Source organism: Lissotriton vulgaris, chromosome 1_1 (assembly GCF_964263255.1).
Source record: "Lissotriton vulgaris chromosome 1_1, aLisVul1.2, whole genome shotgun sequence".
NCBI classification, from domain to species: domain Eukaryota; kingdom Metazoa; phylum Chordata; class Amphibia; order Caudata; family Salamandridae; genus Lissotriton; species Lissotriton vulgaris.
The window spans coordinates 545747103-545767439 of record NC_141685.1 but is presented as its reverse complement, the minus strand read 5'-3'; the positions used below and the strand labels follow the sequence as shown (position 1 = coordinate 545767439).

General features: G+C 52.7%; 1 protein-coding gene across 1 annotated transcript in view; it reads left to right on the top strand.

The window, feature by feature from the left end:
* Nucleotides 1–20337, top strand: part of BTBD8 (BTB domain containing 8) — a 541977-nt gene that overhangs the window by 462337 nt on the left and 59303 nt on the right. The window contains exon 16 of the mRNA XM_086953936.1: nucleotides 19860–19999. Coding sequence (XP_086810062.1) covers nucleotides 19860–19999 — 140 coding nt within the window. The remainder of the gene's footprint in view (nucleotides 1–19859; nucleotides 20000–20337) is intronic.

The following is a 20337-nucleotide window of genomic DNA, read 5'->3' as shown; positions in this document are numbered from 1 at the left end:
CCCCGGACGACGACATCCCTGGTTTCAGCCCTGAATGTGGACACGACGCCGGAACGACGCGGACTCCGATGGGGCCTTTCTACTCCTATGTCCAACCTCCTTATTTTTGGCCTGTTCATCAGCCTTCGGAGGAAGGGGGGGACTGGGAGGGGTCTGAGGACCCTCGCACAGCACAGTGTGAGTTTGACCCGGACTGGGCAGAGGAATTGGGGGATGTTAGTGATCTTGATACCTCTCCTGACCTTGGCATGCTATCTCCTCTTACCGTGGCTACTGAGGAGGGTGTGAGTTACGCTGTGGTGTTGCATAGGGCAGCCAAGGCTCTCCACCTCCAACTCCCTACAGTGGCCGTCAGGACTAACCTCCTTACAGAAGTGCTTCAGCCGGCAGCTACCTCTGCAGAGCCACTGCTGCCTTTTAATGATGCACGTTGACGTTGTTTTGGGCACCTGGTCCAGCCCCAACACGGGCTCCTGTGGATAGGAACGTGGCCCAACGCCATCGCCCAGCTCCGGGCGACCCTATTTTCCTTTCCCAACACTCCACCCCTGAGAGCTTGGTTGTCCAAGCCTCTGCGTCCCCAAGTCATTCTCTTCCACCCCCCAGGACAGGGAATCCAATAAACTGTAACAGTTCGGTTAGAAAATCTTTTCTTCCGCCAGTTCAGGGCTGGGGTCTGTGAACACTGCATGCCTCTTGACGCAGCGAAGTTCACGATTCGTTGTGGCCTTGACACAGCCGACTCTAGGCAGGGTAATTTCCTCTACAGTAGCGCTCCGCTGCCATGCCTGGCTGAGGACTACTGGTTTCTCTGGGGATGTCCTGAACACCCTGATGGACATGCCCTTGAATGGCGTTCGTCTTTTTGGCAACAAAGCAGACCGTGTGTTGGAGCGGTTTAAGGCCTCGCGGGCTACAGCCAAGTCCTTAGGCCTTTCCGCCATGCGCCCTCCTCCACCTTCTGCTTTTCGCTCCTTTCGTGGCCACGGAAGGGGCACCCGACACGTTCGCCTCAGAGCCACAGGCCTGCACAGAAACAGTCTCAGCGCGGACGTGGAACCCGCCGAGGCGGGTCAGGGGGCCAGTGAGTGGGTCATTCCACCTCCACCCCGCCCACCACTGCCTTCAAACCTTCCTAATCCGGTCTTTCAGGCCCATCAAAAGCCAGTGGGCGGCAAGATCCACCATCACCACCCCCACTGGCGAACCATCACTTCGGACAGGTGGGTTTTACAAATAGTACGAAGGGGCTACTCCCTCCCCTTCGAGACTACTCCTCCAGCCATGCTACCCCAGTACCACTGCATGTCAGGGGATCATTTGGCACTTCTTCAACAGGAAGTCACAACCCTCTTGGCCAGGGGGCCATCGAGCGTGTTCCTGCGCCAGAAGAAGGACGTGGTTGTTATTCCCACTACTTTCTGGTGCCCAAGAAGGACAAGGGCCTGCGTCCTATCTTGGACCTCAGGGACGTCAATCGTTCCTCCAGAAGGAGAAGTTCAAGATGTGAACTCTGGCTCAGGTCTTGTCTTCACTCGACCCTGGAGACTGGATGGTAGCGTTGGACCTGCAGGATGCATATTACCACATTACCGTCCTGCCAGCCCACAGCCCTGCGGTTCACGGTAGGCCACAAGCACTTTTAGTTTACCGTGCTCCCCTTTGGCCTTACCAACGCCCCTCGGGTGTTCACCAAAGTGATGGCGGTGGCCGCAGCTCATCTGTGCAGATCAGGGGTTCCAGTCTTCCCCTATCTCGACGACTGGCTGTTGAATGCAGACTCGCCCCAGACAGTCGTCTCCCACCTCCAGACTACAGCCGACCTCCTGCATTTGCTGGGGTTCTCAATCAATGTGCCGAAGTCACACCTGATTCCCTCTCAGAAGCTCCTCTTCATCAGAGTAGTCTGGATACAACGCACTTTCGGGCCTATCCTCCCGAACGGCGAGTCCAGGATATCCAGGCTATGATTTCGATCTTTCAGCCTCTATCCTGGGTTCAGTCAGGATTACCCTGAGGCTGCTGGGCCTCATTGCCTCCTGCTGGTCACTCATGCCAGATGGCATATGCGGGCTCTGCAGTGGGACCTGAAGTTCAAGTGGGCAAGAACATCTGGGGAACCTGTCAGATTACGTCCAGATCTCGGAGGGCACTGCACACCAGCTGCAGTGGTGGCACAGGAACCGGCATTGGGTCAATGGCAGATCCCTCTCCCTTCCCCAACTGTAGCACACAGTGGTGAAGGATGCATCCCTCCTGGGATAGGGGGGCCACATGGGAGAGGCGGAAATTAGAGGCCTCTGGCCTCCGGCGGAGTCCAGGCTCCATATCAACCTTCTGGAGCTTCGGGTGATCGGACTTGCAATGAAGTCAAACCTTCCCTCTGTCAAGGGTAGAGTAGTGCAGGTGTTCACAGACAACACCACTGCCATGTGGTACTGCAACAAACAGGGTGGGGTGGGGTCTTGGACCCTATGTCAAGAGTGTGAGAAGTTGGCCCGATATGCAACGTTCGCTCTTCTAGCGACCGCTATGTATCGTTCCAACGACCCTTATGGTGTTTGGTTGTAAGTCAACCTATAGACCAGCTATCCTAGTAGCGTGGATACGAGCAGTCTAAGGCTAAAGACTCGAGAGGGCGTGTTAAGCCAGCTGTTTACCACACATGTACCCCTTGAATACCCAGTGAAAGAACACCACACAAGTGTTATGAAAATAAACAGGATATTTATTAAGAATCACAACAGCCCTGTACTCTTTATGCGGACAGGGTACTAAGCACAAACCAAATCTCTTTAGCAAATACTTCAAGTGCACAATTAAAACAAGTGTCCGAGGACACGGAAAGGTTAAGGTCTCGGGCGGACCCGATAAGGCAAGTCGGAAGCGAGGGACTCGGGACCCTAGAGTAAGGAGGCTATGCAGGCACCGAAATGCCGAGTTACCTAGCCACGAGGGCTGCGGCTGCACAAGTCTTACAGGCGTCGGGGTCTTCGCTGACGAGCCAGGAGCCGGAAGAAAGGAGTTGCTGGCCGGCGACCAGTGCTGAATAGTTCGTAGAGATCCAAGCCTGGATCGGAGATTGATGAAACCTGAAAGCAGAGGGGACCAAGTTCGTACTACTAGCCAGTAGTCAGAGGGTACCAGGAAGGCACCGGTTGGCCGTCACCTCGACTAGGTGAGTGGGCGACGCTAGGCTCTGCAGTCTCACGGACCAGGAGGCGTTGTCGGCGACCACGGTGGAGGTGCGAGCTGTCCCACGAAGGATGATGCTGTCGGCGTCGCTGGGCCCAGGATGGGGCAACAAGCCTTGGCAGATCTCAGGGCCACGTGGTGGGCCTAAGATGGCGTCTTGAGTGGACCAGGAGGGTCCGGGGTGCTTCTCGCAAAGATGGAAGCAAGGGCCAGTCTGGAGCAACCAGACCAGCAGTGATGATTCTCGGATGTCGTCACAGATGGGCACAAGCCAGCGGCGAGTGACCAGACAACGTGCTGAGCAGCGAGCAGAAGGGCCCCACGCAGATCGTGGAGATGCTGGGAGACTGCACTTCGGTGCTAGAGCGGCTCGGGGTCGGGGCTTCTCGGACCCCAGAGCACTCACCAGAGAGTTACCTCTATGGTCGTGCTGGTTTTTAAGAGCGTGCAGGTTCTGATGATGGCCGGTCCCTCGAGGTCTCGTCGCACCCACAGATCACAGCTGAGCTGATGACGTGGATAGAGGTCAGAGGTGCCAGGGAAGCCGGTTCTCGTCGAGCTGGGCCGTCGGATCCTTGAGGAAGGACTTGCAGCAAACCGCAGAGTTCTTAGATGGTGCCCGCTGATGCAGGGTGACTACTCCTTAGTCACAAGGGAGAAATCTTGAGAAGAGTCTTGAGTGTCCTTTCGTAGAAAGTAGTTCTTGATTCAAAGATGATCTCATTTTGAAGGGTCCCCGCTCCGGCCTTTATCCTAAAGAAAGGGGTGGGTACATGACTAGGTCCTGCCCTAAGGGTGGGACCAGAAAGGGGGGTAGTTACGCCCCTCTCCCCTGCCGGGCTTTCCCCAGGCCAGGGCTGTCGCCCCTGGAACTGGTTCTAACCGGCAGATGCGTAGTGAGCACCGGGGTGCCACTCCGCAGTCACCTTCTCGCCAAAGCCCTACCTACCCAGAATACACAAACCCTGTCTGGGACGGTGCGAACAGCGCCCTCGACAGGAAACCCTTTGTCCAAGTGCTCCTCGCTGGAAGGACTCCCAGCAGCAGGAGGTCAGACTCGTGTCTGTGGTGGCAGCATCCATTTTGTGGAGCTGAGGCTTTCGTTAACGTTAACCGGGGTTCACAGTTACGTACATGTCGTGTCCCTCTAGAAGGGCGGAATGCTAACCTCGTCGCCAGAGTTGGTGAGAGGGCAGCATCCCGATTCGTATGACACCTTACTCGACATGTCTTGATAACGCGACACCGAAGTTACCGATGTGGTACGCGTTATCATGGAACAGCCATTGGGTCTTGATTCCGCAAGCTGCAACCGGGCTCGGCTCGGGCCTGAACCTAGCTCACACGAGCCCACGCACTCTGCCTTCAGGATTGTTAAGGCCTGCCATAGGAGTGACTGATAGGAACTCGGGTGTCCATTGTATGGTTAGATATAGAGCTACTATACCTAAAGCGAAGGGTGGTTACACGTCTTCGCCCCAGCTGTCGTGCAGCCAGTTGTGTCAAATTTAAGAGGCCAGCCAGGGGTGGCATAATACATGCTGCAGCCCCTGGCGGCCCTGGGTACACCTATGCCCTGCGTTACGGGGTCTGATAAGGTGGCCCAGTACCAATTGGTAAATGCACCTAGGGTACATATCGTAATTTAGAAAGAGAACAGCCAGGCTGTGGGTCTGATTAGCAGGCCCACAGCCAGAGAAAGTCGTAAACCAGTGAAACAAATGCAAAAAATCTGGGTGATCATAGGATTGCAGACCCTACTCTCCTACATGACCCCCCCCCAAACGTCGGAACAATAAGCTAACCTTGACCAGGTGAGTCTTCTTGTTCTAAGTGGAAATATCTGGAGAGCCCATCGGCATTGCCATGATCAGTACCAGGTCTATGTTCCACTGTAAAGTCCATCCCCTGTAGGGAAATGGACCACCTAAGCAGTTTGGGGTTTTCACCCTTCATCTGATTTAGCCACAAGAGGGGCTTATGGTCGGTCTGAATCTTGAAGAGAGTGCCAAACAAGTATGGCCTCAGCTTCTTCAGGGCCCAAACCACAGCAAAGGCCTCCCTCTCAATAGCTGACCAATTCTTCTCTCTAGCAAAGGCAAGCCTCTCTTTGGCCAGGGCAAGTTCTTCCCTTTCGATCCTTAGATTAGCTGCCCTTTCCTTAGCTTCGTACACTCTCCTCTGGGGGGACGTCATCCCTCTCTGAGACGAGTTGTGAGAGCCATTGGTTTGAAGGGATCTGCCAGAGCCTCTTGACAGAGATCTGGCTCGTCCATTCCCAATGTTAAGCTGACCTGATAGTGGCCCCAGGGGTCCCCCAGTACCGCTATCATGTTTGCTTAAGTTGGACCTGCTTAGTCTGACGACTTCTACCTGTCCCTTATCTGCCTCATCCCCAGAGAGATCCTCATCCTCATCCTCCTCCACATCTTCGTTCTCGGTTGCGAGGTGGATGAGGTCAGGATCGTCCCGGGTTCCCTCGAGGGGAGGCATGTCTCCTTCTGGATTAGAAGAGCTACGAAGTTTCTCCGCTCTTCTGGCATCATAAGTCTCCAAGAGACCAATCAGAAAGGACGTTGTGGGGTTAGACCCCTGCTGAATCTTCCTGGAGTGACACAGCCGTCTCAACTCCTTGAAGCTCAGCACAGTATATCCTGAAGGGATGACCTGTGGAGGGTCAACTGACACAAGGGGAGACCCAGAGTTTCCTCCTTTGTCCGACATACTGTTTCTAGTGTGGTGTAAGTGATGCACCTACCTACACTATGTGTTTACCTACTGTTCCCTTGCTAAGAGTTGTAGCCAAGGTGTGCTAAGCCTTGAGGAGCTACAACAGCTGGTTCAGTAGAACTCAGAGTATTCTAAGCTTTTAGTTATATGTACTAACAGTACTTGTGCGATCTTTCAACAAGATATTCTTAGGATACGTGTGGCAAAACAACAGCAAGCTCAAATCCCAACCGCTGCTCACCAATGTGAGAAGTTGGCCCGATATGCAACGTTCGCTCTTCTAGCGACCGCTATGTATCGTTCCAACGACCCTTATGGTGTTTGGTTGTAAGTCAACCTATAGACCAGCTATCCTAGTAGCGTGGATACGAGCAGTCTAAGGCTAAAGACTCGAGAGGGCGTGTTAAGCCAGCTGTTTACCACACATGTACCCCTTGAATACCCAGTGAAAGGACACCACACAAGTGTTATGAAAATAAACAGGATATTTATTAAGAATCACAACAGCCCTGTACTCTTTATGCGGACAGGGTACTAAGCACAAACCAAATCTCTTTAGCAAATACTTCAAGTGCACAATTAAAACAAGTGTCCGAGAACACGGAAAGGTTAAGGTCTCGGGCGGACCCGATAAGGCAAGTCGGAAGCGAGGGACTCGGGACCCTAGAGTAAGGAGGCTATGCAGGCACCGAAATGCTGAGTTACCTAGCCACGAGGGCTGCAGCTGCACAAGTCTTACAGGCGTCGGGGTCTTCGCTGACGAGCCAGGAGCCGGAAGAAAGGAGTTGCTGGCCGGCGACCAGTGCTGAATAGTTCGTAGAGATCCAAGCCTGGATCGGAGATTGATGAAACCTGAAAGCAGAGGGGACCAAGTTCGTACTACTAGCCAGTAGTCAGAGGGTACCAGGAAGGCACCGGTTGGCCGTCACCTCGACTAGGTGAGTGGGCGACGCTAGGCTCTGCAGTCTCACGGACCAGGAGGCGTTGTCGGCGACCACGGTGGAGGTGCGAGCTGTCCCACGAAGGATGATGCTGTCGGCGTCGCTGGGCCCAGGATGGGGCAACAAGCCTTGGCAGATCTCAGGGCCACGTGGTGGGCCTAAGATGGCGTCTTGAGTGGACCAGGAGGGTCCGGGGTGCTTCTCGCAAAGATGGAAGCAAGGGCCAGTCTGGAGCAACCAGACCAGCAGTGATGATTCTCGGATGTCGTCACAGATGGGCACAAGCCAGCGGCGAGTGACCAGACAACGTGCTGAGCAGCGAGCAGAAGGGCCCCACGCAGATCGTGGAGATGCTGGGAGACTGCACTTCGGTGCTAGAGCGGCTCGGGGTCGGGGCTTCTCGGACCCCAGAGCACTCACCAGAGAGTTACCTCTATGGTCGTGCTGGTTTTTAAGAGCGTGCAGGTTCTGATGATGGCCGGTCCCTCGAGGTCTCGTCGCACCCACAGATCACAGCTGAGCTGATGACGTGGGTAGAGGTCAGAGGGGCCAGGGAAGCCGGTTCTCGTCGAGCTGGGCCGTCGGATCCTTGAGGAAGGACTTGCAGCAAACCGCAGAGTTCTTAGATGGTGCCCGCTGATGCAGGGTGACTACTCCTTAGTCACAAGGGAGAAATCTTGAGAAGAGTCTTGAGTGTCCTTTCGTAGAAAGTAGTTCTTGATTCAAAGATGATCTCATTTTGAAGGGTCCCCGCTCCGGCCTTTATCCTAAAGAAAGGGGTGGGTACATGACTAGGTCCTGCCCTAAGGGTGGGACCAGAAAGGGGGGTAGTTACGCCCCTCTCCCCTGCCGGGCTTTCCCCAGGCCAGGGCTGTCGCCCCTGGAACTGGTTCTAACCGGCAGATGCGTAGTGAGCACCGGGGTGCCACTCCGCAGTCACCTTCTCGCCAAAGCCCTACCTACCCAGAATACACAAACCCTGTCTGGGACGGTGCGAACAGCGCCCTCGACAGGAAACCCTTTGTCCAAGTGCTCCTCGCTGGAAGGACTCACAGCAGCAGGAGGTCAGACTCGTGTCTGTGGTGGCAGCATCCATTTTGTGGAGCTGAGGCTTTCGTTAACGTTAACCGGGGTTCACAGTTACGTACATGTCGTGTCCCTCTAGAAGGGCGGAATGCTAACCTCGTCGCCAGAGTTGGTGAGAGGGCAGCATCCCGATTCGTATGACACCTTACTCGACATGTCTTGATAACGCGACACCGAAGTTACCGATGTGGTACGCGTTATCATGGAACAGCCATTGGGTCTTGATTCCGCAAGCTGCAACCGGGCTCGGCTCGGGCCTGAACCTAGCTCACACGAGCCCACGCACTCTGCCTTCAGGATTGTTAAGACCTGCCATAGGAGTGACTGATAGGAACTCGGGTGTCCATTGTATGGTTAGATATAGAGCTACTATACCTAAAGCGAAGGGTGGTTACACGTCTTCGCCCCAGCTGTCGTGCAGCCAGTTGTGTCAAATTTAAGAGGCCAGCCAGTGGTGGCATAATACATGCTGCAGCCCCTGGCGGCCCTGGGTACACCTATGCCCTGCGTTACGGGGTCTGATAAGGTGGCCCAGTACCAATTGGTAAATGCACCTAGGGTACATATCGTAATTTAGAAAGAGAACAGCCAGGCTGTGGGTCTGATTAGCAGGCCCACAGCCAGAGAAAGTCGTAAACCAGTGAAACAAAAGCAAAAAATCTGGGTGATCATAGGATTGCAGACCCTACTCTCCTACAAAGAGGAACTGTGCCTCTGGACATGGCTGGAACATCAGGGCATTTCCCTGGTGGTTTAACACCTGGCAGGTTCACTGAACGCCATGATGAACGAGTGGAGTTGCGGTCTGTTGTACTCCTTTCTGCCTATACCAGTTCTGTCCAGAGTGCAGAAGATCAGGCGTGACCATGCCCAAGTCATTCTTGTGACTCCGGACTGGGCTCAAAGAGTACGGTATCCCGATGGACTCAGTATGATCATCGATCCCCCGATCCGACTGCCTCTTCTGGAGGATCTTCTGTCGCAGCAGCATGGGACGGTCCTTCACCCGAACCTGTCCAGTCCCCACCTTTTTGCGTGGAGATTGAGCAGTGACACTTGATTCCTTTTGACTTTCCTCCTGAAGTCTGTGATGTCATTCTGTCAGCCAGGCTTGCCTCCACTAAGGTGGTATACGCCTGCAGGTGGAACAAATTTGAGGCATGGTGCACAGCAACGGCTGTGGAGCCCCCTTCTACCCCTCTTTCACAAGTCCCACTGTTCCTCCTTTCTTTGGCCCAGCAGGGCTATGCTCTGAGCACTATCAAGGGCTACCTTTCTGCTATTTCGGCCTTTCTCAGGCTCCCTGATCAACCCTCTCTTTTCAAGTCCCCTGTTGTAAATAGATTCCTCAAAGGCATTACTCATCTTTTCCCCCCTATTCCCTTCGTAATGCCACAGTGGGACTTGAACCTGGTTCTCACATATTTAATGTGCGCTCCCTTTGAGCCTCTTCACAACTGTCCTCTTCGTCTCTTAACCTAGAAGGCTGCTTTCCTAGTTGCCATCACCTCTGCCAGGAGAGTGAGTGAGTTCCAGGCTCTTTCTTGTAAACATACTTTTCTGTCTGTCCATCCTGACAAGGTTGTGCTCAGAACGTGTCCACCCTTTCTGCCAAAGGTTGTCACTGCCTTTCACATCGGGCAGACCATCACGTGCCCACCTTCTTTCCGCCTCCTTCTAGAGAGGAAGAGAGGCTCCACCGTCTGGACCCAAAACATGCGCTCTCATTTTACCTAAATCGCACACAACAGTTGCGTGTGGATGAGCAGCTCTTTGTTGGCTACGTTGGCGCCAAGAAAGGTCAGGCCGTACACAAGCGGACTATCTCCAGATGGGTTGTCTTGTGTATTAAAGCCTGTCATTCTCTGGCAAAGAAGGAGCCTTAGGTGGGGCTGCACGCCCATTCCACTAGGGCGACGGCTGCCACTGCGGCATTGGGACGTGGTGTCCTTGTTCAAGACATCTGTCAGGCAGCTACATGGGCCTCGCTACACACTTTTACTAAGCACTATTGTAGTGTAGTTCCTATTTTCCCAATAGGCCCTGCGCATTGGAATAACCTAAACAGTAGTATCGACGTAGAAGTGCGGATCTTCCAGGCCTCCACTGACTATGCTAAACTTAATTGGGTTTGTTACCAACTAGCTCAGAGGTCACTGGAAACTTTCTTGACTGAATAGGAAGTGATCAGCTTCCCTGGTACAGACAAGAAGGGATTCCGTTTTCCAACAACCGTGCAACATGACAACTTTGCTCCTCAGATCAAGAGTCAATCTCTAGGGTCGTGTGAACAATAGACAGTTATTTTACTCAGTCAGTGGTTGTGCAGTTTACTTTCACAATATGTAGAGAATAGAGAGACGGGCGTTGTCAATAAAGGGTAACATTTATTGAACAGTCTTTCTTCTCGTACAAGAGAAATGAATTGCCACAATTGCAAGACTTGTTATTATAAAAAGTACGTACAGTAAGATGAGTATTGCGAAATAATACTGTAAAAGCATTGATATGGTTTCTTAGCCATACAATGGTTTAAAATGAATAAAACATATATACATTCATATATACATTCGGCTAAAATACTCAACTGGTGCTTCTAACTATGCCTACCCCAGTGTACCTGACCTAAGCCTAATACTTGGGAGGGGAGTAAGTAAGTAGCGTTAAGTTAAGTTGGTTTTGCCAAGGTTTGCTTCAAGAATTCTCTCTAAGGGTTTAGTCAACACCATACCTCTGGAATAGAATGATGGAGGTCTGGTATCTCCTTCAGGGTGTCGATATCCCAGTCACCCGCAAAGGTAGACTAGAAACGCCGGAGCTGGATTTCTCTGCAGGAGAAAAGACAGCGTCTCTCTCTCAGCGCGTCGAGGAGGAGGAGGATGGGCAGCGTCCGCGGGCAGCTTGCATCTGCTGGGCTCTTGCAGGGGACGGCTGTTCAGCTCCTAGGTTCACCACACCATCGTTCGCTAGTTAGCAGCGATAGCAGTAGCGATAGCAGCTATGGTATCATCAGCATAACAGCTTCTTCAGCAGCAGCGAGACAGCGTTTGCTTAAGGCAACGTTGGTAATATTTATACCTGAAAGGTGCCTTGTTTGACGTAAGTTTTTGGACATAAGACGTCAATAAAGATGTCACTAGGAAGTGATCGTCTATCAGTGCTCATTAGAGTTCTGTTACTAATCAAAACATAGCAAGCGGGGATTTCCAGGTTGCTGAGTTTTTATCTTGTTGAAGAACTCGGAGTGTTAATCTAGGAATCTTAGATAGTAACTTCTGCTATGTCATTGCACTAATTGGTTGCAAAGGAAGTGGCAGAGAAAGCGATTCTGAAATGTGGCTCTGTTCGTGTGAGGCCAGAGATGAGTTTCTGAATATTGCACTTGAACGGTTATGCCAATATAGGGAATAAATGGATTTATAGCCGAATAGGGGCATAAGGTCACAGTATCGATCAGGGTCCTAGATTAGAACGCTACACTATTGCCTTGACACCCAAGTCTGGAGAGACAGCTTCTTTGGCCGTTCTGTTCTCTGGGACTTCCTGGTGTGATCGTGGTTTGCAGACCCACCACCGGGGTTGGTATTACTGGGGTATCTATTCTAAGGTAAGGAATCTATCACTACATGTTTCTTTCAGATGAAAAAGTTACTTGCCTTCGGTAACGATATATCTGTAACAAACATTAGTTAGTGATGGATTCCTTACCGCCCCACCCATCCTCCCCGGTCTGCGAACTGATTTCTAAGGTTAAGGTCATCCCTTTCAGGGCCCTAGTTTCAATGCACCAGTGGTCAGTATCTTGCATGGCTCTTCGTTCCTGGCGTGGAAAGATGTGTACAGAATTTACGTCCGCGAGCGAGGGCGGCGTCTAAGTAGCTGCTGCGACGTCATCTCGGCGGCCACAATGCCAACGACGGACGTGGAGCCGCACAACGCCACCTTCCGACGCGCAGGGGTACTGCTGACAAAAACTTTCCGGATCCAGTCTGACGCCTGGGGTAATTCTAAGGTAAGGAATCTATCACTAACTAATATTTCTTACAGATATATCGTTACCGAAGGTAAGTAACTTGTTCTTTAGTTTACTTCTCGGAACACATAAACAATTGGCTATTCCGTTTGGTGGGAGCTTTTAATGTGGCCTGTTTTTAACATCCTAAATTATTTTTCAATTTTGTTTTTATTTGCTGGTATATTTTGAATGATGGCTCTCTGTATGCTTTCGTTTTAAACTGACTTTTTAATAATTTTTGTTTCTTTTTTATGGCTATATATATCTCGTAGTATTGCTTTGAATTGATTTCTTAATAGTAGATAGCTTTAGTTGAATCGTCCATGGAGTGGGTGCCACATGGGAAGGCTAGGCCTGGGAAAAACCCTGTCATCCTTACATGCACATGTTTCTTAAGTTGCCTTCTTATCTACATAAAAAGACTTTTGATTTGCATTTGCTTGCGAGACAGTGCAGGATTAGTTTCTCTGAAACCACATTGCTTACAATTCCACTTCATATGTACACTATGACGACACCTTGAACATTTGGCACAAGGCCTGTACACACATTGTGAAAATGTTGTTTGTTATTCATCCATGAGGCGACATGGCTATCACAAGAGAATAAACAATATCAGTCTGGCTGGGGCCTCAACTTGGAAGCATGGATTCCGATCATACATACATGTTCAAATTCGAGGAGCACTCTGGTGTTATTGCGAGGTTGCTGTGTCAGAATGTCAGCTCAGCTGATTCCTGTTTACCCTCTGCGAGGAAGGATGTCCAACTTGTGACCAAATCTGGGACCTGCATACACTTACTTTCAAGTAATAGGGAGTTAGATCATCCAGTAGGGGATTCTTGGCAGAAAGCCCGCCCTTCGGCAATTGTTAGGGAGCGCATAGTAGGAGTACTCTATGCCCAGTACTTATATGCCAGCATATATACACTGTTTTAGCACAATGGTGGAATCGTTTATCCTTTTCACTGTTCTTTTACTGCTAATCGCTTTTATCTGCTTCTGTCTATTATTTATTGCAGAGCATATCTTTCATATAAGAATCACAATGGTTCAATGAATGTTGAAACGCTCCTTTGTGTATTTCTTATGTCCCTTTCTGACTATGTACAAGTGACTGAGCGAAAAGGTTCTAGATCTGTTTCACAATTCCTCAGGAGTCAAGGTTGTCATGTTCCGAGGTTGCTTAAACTATTTATCTGAAAAAGACACGTTAGTGATAGATTCCTTACCTTACAATATCCCCAGACGTCAGACTGGATCCGGAAAATTTTGCGTAGCAATACCATTGCGCGACAGCAGACGTCGTCCACGGCTCCGCGTCCGTCGTCAGCGTCGTTAGCGCCGGAATGACGTCGTCGGAGTACATAGACGCCGCCCATGCACGCTGACGTCAGTTCTTCTTTTTTCCGTGCCAGCTAGCGCAGATCCGGAGAAGCTCTACCCCTTAGTCTTTTTTGACTAAACTTTTTGATCTTTTTGATCATTTCTTTTCTCGAGTCTTCGACTCCTACGGTGCCGGTAGGGATGCCCGGGTTTAAACCCTGTTCCAAGTGCGACCGACTGATGTCGGTTACCGTCCCCCATCGCCGGTGCCTCAAGTGTTTAGGCCTCGACCTCGACGACCGCACCTGCTTCGACTGCCGGGCTCTGACGTCTAAAGCTAGGCGGGAGCGGTCCGGCAAGCGACTGGAACTCCAACAGTCGACCCCGCGCCGCTCCAGGTGCTGGTCCAACAAGAGGTCGAGGGACAGGTCGCGGGGTCGGAGCCCTCGCAGCTCCGGGAGTGGACATCGGTCATCAGGATCCAAGTCCGCAGGTAAGAGGCATGGGAGGTCGGAGAGGCACCATCGTTCCTCCGACCCACCCCGACGCTCGCGCGATGTGGCCGGGGTTCGGGTGACACCACCCACGCGGCTCCGACGGAGTCGCGGACGTCGCCGCCTGCCCCACTACTTCGGGTCCCTGGACATGACACGACGCCTGAGGAGGTCGAGCGGTACTTCATGGCCATGAAGTCCCTCTCTCCTCAGACGGGTTCCGTGGCGCCTCCGGGCCCAACGGCCCGGCTGGAAGGCCTAGTGGGTCGGGTGCTTCTGCTCTGACGCCGTCGGGTGCTTCGGCCCCACGCCGCCAGCGACTTTGGTCCCGGCGCCGCAGGCCCTCCCTGGATCCACTTCCGGATCTGGGTCGTCGTCGGTCGACCTCACCGGCCCCGCGGGTCTCACCTTCGGCGCCTGCTACGGGCGCCGTCCCCGATCCTACTCTCGGTCCGGTTCCGGCGTCGGAGCGGCGCCTCTGGGCACCGCTACCGACGGCCTTCGGGGATTTCTATTTCCATGAACTGGCCCCATCTGCTGATCCTGAACTACAGGAGATGGGTGACGAGGGTGATTGGGAGGGGTCTGAGGACCCTCTGGCACGGGAGTGCCAGTCTCAACAGGACTGGACATATGAGCTTGGGGAGGCCAGTGGAATTGACACTTCGCCAGACACTGGATTTGTCTCACCTCCAACCGTGGCTACGGAGGAGGGGGCTGCTTATAGTGTAGTGTTGACGAGGGCAGCCAAAGCCCTAAACCTTGAGCTCCATGTCCCGGCCGTGAGGACTAACCTCCTCACTGAGGTCCTCAAACCGCAGGCAAGCTCCAGTGAGCCTCTACTGCCGTTCAATGAGGCCTTGTGTGATGTTCTTGTGGGCACTTGGTCCAAGCCCGCCACAGGTCTGCCTGTGGATAGGAACGTGGCCAGACGCTACCGCCCGCCCTAGGAGACCCATGCTTTTTGTCCACCCATCCCACCCCCGAGAGCCTGGTCATCCAGGCCTCCACTTCCCAGACCGCATTCCCGACAGCCCCGCCAGATCTAGAATCCAAGAGGTACGAACAGTTCGGGAAGAAGGTGTTCTTGTCCCTGAGTTTGGGACTGCGGTCAGTCAATACCGCATGCCTCTTGGGCCGCTACACCCACACCCTGTGGGACACGGTCGCGGACGTGCTGCCACAATGTCCGGAGGAGGGCCGGGCAAAACTCGCCCAAGCCCTTGCGGAGGGTCGTGATGCAGCACGGTATTACATCCGGTGTGGGCTGGATACAGCGGACTCACTGGGCAGGGCGATGGCAACAACAGTGGCGGTTCGACGCCACGCCTGGTTGAGGTCCGCCAACTTTTCAGCCGATGTCCAGGCTACCCTTCTGGATATGCCGTTTGATGGCCGTCGCCTCTTTGGCGACAAGGCAGACTATGCGCTTGAGCGTTTTAAGGACTCCAGGGCTACGGCCAAGTCCTTGGGCCTCTCGGCCCCACGCCAGCAAACGGGTGCCTTTCGCTCCTTTCGTGGCCAAGGAAGGGGCGCCCCCACACGTGCCACCAGCCATGCACCGCAGAACGCTTAACAGCGCGGTGGCGGCCGTGGAAACCGCCGTAGTGGCGGTCGGGGACCACGGCGAGGCCAGTGCACACCTTCCCCCGCAGCACCTGCCTCAAAACCCTGCTAGTCCGTGCTTTCAGGCCCATGTGTCGCCAGTGGGGGGCAGGGTTTGCCATCACCTCTTCCACTGGCGCACTGTCACATTGGACAGATGGGTGCTGCAAATCTTCTGAAGGGGCTACTCCCTCCCCTTCGAGGCATCCCCTCCAGCCATGCCACCGCAATTCCACTGTGTGTCGGGGGATCACTTGCAACTTCTGCGAGAGGGAGTCACGGCCCTTTTGGTCAAGGGGGCCATCAAGCGCGTTCCTGGGCCGGCGGAAGTAGGGTGTGGTTGTTACTCCCACTACTTTCTGGTACCCAAGAAGGGCAAAGGTGGCCTACGCCCTATCTTGGACCTACAGAACGTCAACGGCTTCCTCCAACAGGAGAAGTTCAAGATGCTGACTCTGGCTCAGGTCTTAGCTGCCCTGGACCCCGGAGACTGGATGGTAGCGTTGTACTTGCAGGACGCTTATTTTCATATCCCCGTCCTGCCGGCCCACCGGCATTACGTTCGGTCCACGGTAGGCCACGAGCACTTGCAATTTACCGTGCTCCCCTTCGGCCTTACCAGCGCCCCACGGGTGTTCACGAAAGTGATGGCGGTGGTCGCAGCCCATCTGCGCAGGTTAGGGGTGTCAGTCTTCCCCTACCTCGATGACTGGTTATTGAAGGCGGGCTCGCCCCAGACAGTCGTCAGCCACCTCCAGACTACGGCCGATCTCCTGCACCTGCTGGGGTTCTCCATCAACGTGCCGAAGTGGCACCTATGTCCCTCTCAGAAGCTCCTCTTCATCGGAGCGGTTCTGGACTCGGCGCAGTTTCGGGTTTATCCTCCCGAACAGCGGGTTCGGAATATTCAGGCTATGATTCCGATCATTCAGCCTTTATCCCGAGTCTCGTCAGATTGACGCTGCGGCTTCTGAGGCTGATGGCTGCTGCATCCTTCTGGTGCATCACGCCCGGTGGCGGATGCGGGCTCTGCAGTGGGACCTGAGGTTTCAGTGGGCCCAGCATCAGGGCAACTTGTCCGACCATGTCTTGATCTCGGAGGGCACTGCAAGACAGTTGCAGTGGTGGCTCACGGACCGCGATTGGGTCAGTGGCAGATCCCTCTCCCTACCCCACCCGGAGAACGTAGTTGTGACGGACGCGTCCCTCCTGGGCTGGGGTGGCCACATGGGAGAGGCGGAGATCAGAGGCCTCTGGTCTCCAGCGGAATCTCGGCTCCACATCAAGCTTCTGGAGCTGCGGGCGCTCCGTCTTGCACTGACTGCATTCCTCCCCTCTGTCCGGGGGAGTGTAGTGCAGGTGTTCACGGACAACACCACCGCCATGTGGCACTGCAACAAACAGGGCGGGGTGGGGTCGTGGACCCTATGCCAGGAGGCTCTGCGCCTCTGGCAGTGGCTGGAACATCAGGGCGTGACCCTGGTCGTTCAACACCTGGCAGGTTCCCTGAACGCCAGGGCGGACGAACTCAGCCGCCGGTGCATGATGGATCACGAATGGCGTCTGAACTCGGACGTGGCGCAAAGCCGCTTTCAGCAGTGGGGAGAGCCTTGGTTAGATCTATTCGCCACAGAAGAGAACGCGCAATGTCATCAGTTCTGCGCGTTGGAGTTTCCAAGGCGGCACTCGCTCGGAGACGCGTTTCGTCGCGAGTGGAGTTGCAGTCTATTGTACGCCTTTCCGCCTATACTACTTCTGCCCAGAGTGCTGAAGAAGATCAGGCGTGATCGGGCCCAGGTTATCCTTGTGGCTCCGGACTGGGCATGAAGATACTGGTATCCCGAGCTACTAAGCATGTCAGTCGATCCCCCGATTCGTCTGCCTCTTCATGAGGACCTTCTGTCGCAGCAGCAGGGGACGGTCCTCCACCCGAACCTGTCCAGTCTCTACCTATGAGCTTGGAGATTGAGCGGCGACAGTTGAGGCCATTTGACTTGCCTCCCGAAGTCTGTAACGTCATTCTGGCAGCCAGGCGTCCCTCCACGAAGTCGGTATACGCCTGCAGGTGGAACAGATTTGTGGCATGGTGCACAGCAAAGGCTGTGGATCCACTCTCTGCACCCCTTTCTGAGGTTCTCCTCTTCTTTCTTTCTCTGGCCCAGCAGGGCTCTGCTCTGGGCACTGTCAAGGGCTACCTTTCTGCCCTTTCCGCCTTCTTAAGGCTACCTGATCAGCCTTCCTTGTTCAAGTCCCCGATTGTAAATAGGTTTTTGAAGGGCATCACACACATGTTTCCTCCTGTTCCCTTCGTGGTGCCCCAGTGGGACTTGAATCTTGTGCTTACCTACCTAATGTGTGCTCCCTTTGAGCCGCTCCATCACTGTCCTCTCAGTCTTCTTACCTTGAAGACTGCTTTCCTGGTTGCCATCACCTCTGCCAGGAGAGTGAGTGAGCTCCAGGCTCTTTCTTCCTCACCTCCTTTCCTCTCTGTTCATCCGGACAAGGTTGTGTTGCGGACAAGACCCTCTTTCCTGCCCAAGGTTGTCACGGCCTTCCACATCGGGCAGTCCATTACCTTGCTCACCTTCTTTCCGCCTCCGCATCCCTCGAAAGAGGAAGAGAGGCTCCACCGTCTGGACCCAAAACGTGAGCTCTCTTACTATCTGGATCGCACATGCCAGTTCCGGGTGGATGACTAACTCTTTGTTGGTTACGTGGGCGCTAAGAAGGGAAAGGCGGTGCACAAGAGAACCATCTCGCGATGGATCATCTTGTGTATCCAGGCGTGTTACTCCTTAGCTAAGAAGGAACCCCCTGTTGGACTGAGGGCTCATTCCACTCGGGGCACGGCAACTACCACTGTCCTAGGCCGAGGAGTGCCCTTGCAGGACATTTACCAGGCAGCTACGTGGGCCTCACTGCACAGGTTTGCAAGACACTATTGCCTGGACGTCCAATTCCGGAGGGATGGCTTCTTTGGCCGTTCCGTCCTCCAGGACTTTCTGGTGTGATTATTGGTTCGCAGACCCACCACCGGGGTTGGTATTGCTGGGGTATCTATTCTAAGGTTAGGAATCTATCACTAACGTGTCTCTTTCAGATGCACAAGTTACTACTTGTGTAACGATATATCTGTAAGAGACATTAGTTAGTGATAGATTCCTTACCCACCCACCCATCCTCCCCGTTCTGCGAACCGATATCTAGGGTTAAGGTCATCCCCTTTCAGGGCCCTAGTTTCATGGCACCGGTGTTGGTTCTATCATGGCTCTGCGTATCTGGCGCGGAAAAGCTGTGTATCAGAACTGACGTCAGCGCGCATGGGCGGCGTCTATGTACTCCGACGAAGTCATTCCGGCGCTAACGACGCCGACGACGGACGCGGAGCCGCAGACGACGCCTGCCGGCGCGCAGGGGTATTGCTACGCAAAATTTTCCAGATCCAGTCTGACGCCTGGGAATATTCTAAGGTAAGGAATCTATCACTAAGTAATGTCTCTTACAGATATATCGTTACACAAGTAGTAACTTGTGCGTTACCTTACTAGGTTTAGGGATACATATGGTGGCACTGTGAGCTAGCAGGTCTATAGGTCAACGTATCCTGAGGGGGTACACAGAATCAGTCTGGCACCGTCCCAACGTTTATGTTGTCCAACAAGTTAACAGTTCCTACTGAGAAAGTGGAAATTGTATGACAGGCCCATCCCTCCCCACGCCACAGCACCACTCATGCTGTCGGCCTACGACTCCATTATGGCATTCATATCACCTCTAAATATTAGTGTTCCCAATTTGTAGTGTTAATAGTAGAGGACTTGCGTCCAGGAGATAGGGCGTCGCAGTTCACTCTCTGCACCTGGGCGCCCCCTGGCTTATAGTCCACCAGCCCTCTATCCAGCTCCATGCCTCCTCCTGGGAGGCAGAGTGCCACATGGTTTATTGGGCAACAAGTCTGACATTTTGGAATAATGGGACAGCAGTTCTTACAGTCATGTCCTTATTTCTTCTATGTGCTCAGCATTCATTTGCATTACTCAGCTTCATAATGATCTCTCATGGACCTCTTATAGACTGATCAATAACATTAATTATCTGCTGCAGGTTTTAGCTGAGCAAAGCATAACAGTACAACATGTCAGTACCAGAAGAAGGGAAACTACTGCAGAAGGCTACATACTGGTTCAATAGCCAAGATGAATTTTGCAATTACTGTATTTAAGGTTTGTTGTAAGGGTGTAATACCCTAATTAATGAAATACTGAGTGGCTGCTTGATATTTATCAAAACACAAGTAGTTGTGTACGAAAAAGCCAATCATTTTATCATAGATTTAATTTTGAGCATGGAAAAGAAAAGGGCAAACTTTTGTCAAATTAAAAATAACGTTAAATATTTACCTATAAGTTAACATTCCATATTACTTTCAAAACTTTTTTAATGTAGCAAAAATATTTTCTTTTTTAGCATCCCAAAGATACCCAATGGCAAAGGATGTATTGATTCAAACTCACACATCGTACAGAAGAAGAAATCAAACTTGAATGGTAATGGAAGTGCTCCACAGAGAGCAAAGAGTGCACCTCCTGCTCTTGTGAAAAAGCAAGGTACATCTTAAAATGTCTCTTTGATTTTTGTGTGTGTGTGTGTGTGTGTGTGCGTGCGTGCGTGTTTGTGTGTGTGCACGCCCGCTGAAGCTGGGTAGCTCTAAGTCATTAGGTTGAGACCGACTCCTTTCTATGGAGGGCATAACCAAAAACACTAATACTTCAAATATGTATATGTGTTATCTCAAATGTATGTTTTTCTGGTAGAAAGTTCTGTTTAAAGCGCAGCATCAGCCCAATGCCATCCTCTTGAGCTAGAAAAGGACAATGCTGTTGCCATTTTTTTTCCCTGCATAGTCTCTAAGCATTTGATTAGCAAGTGTTATCCATGCTGATCA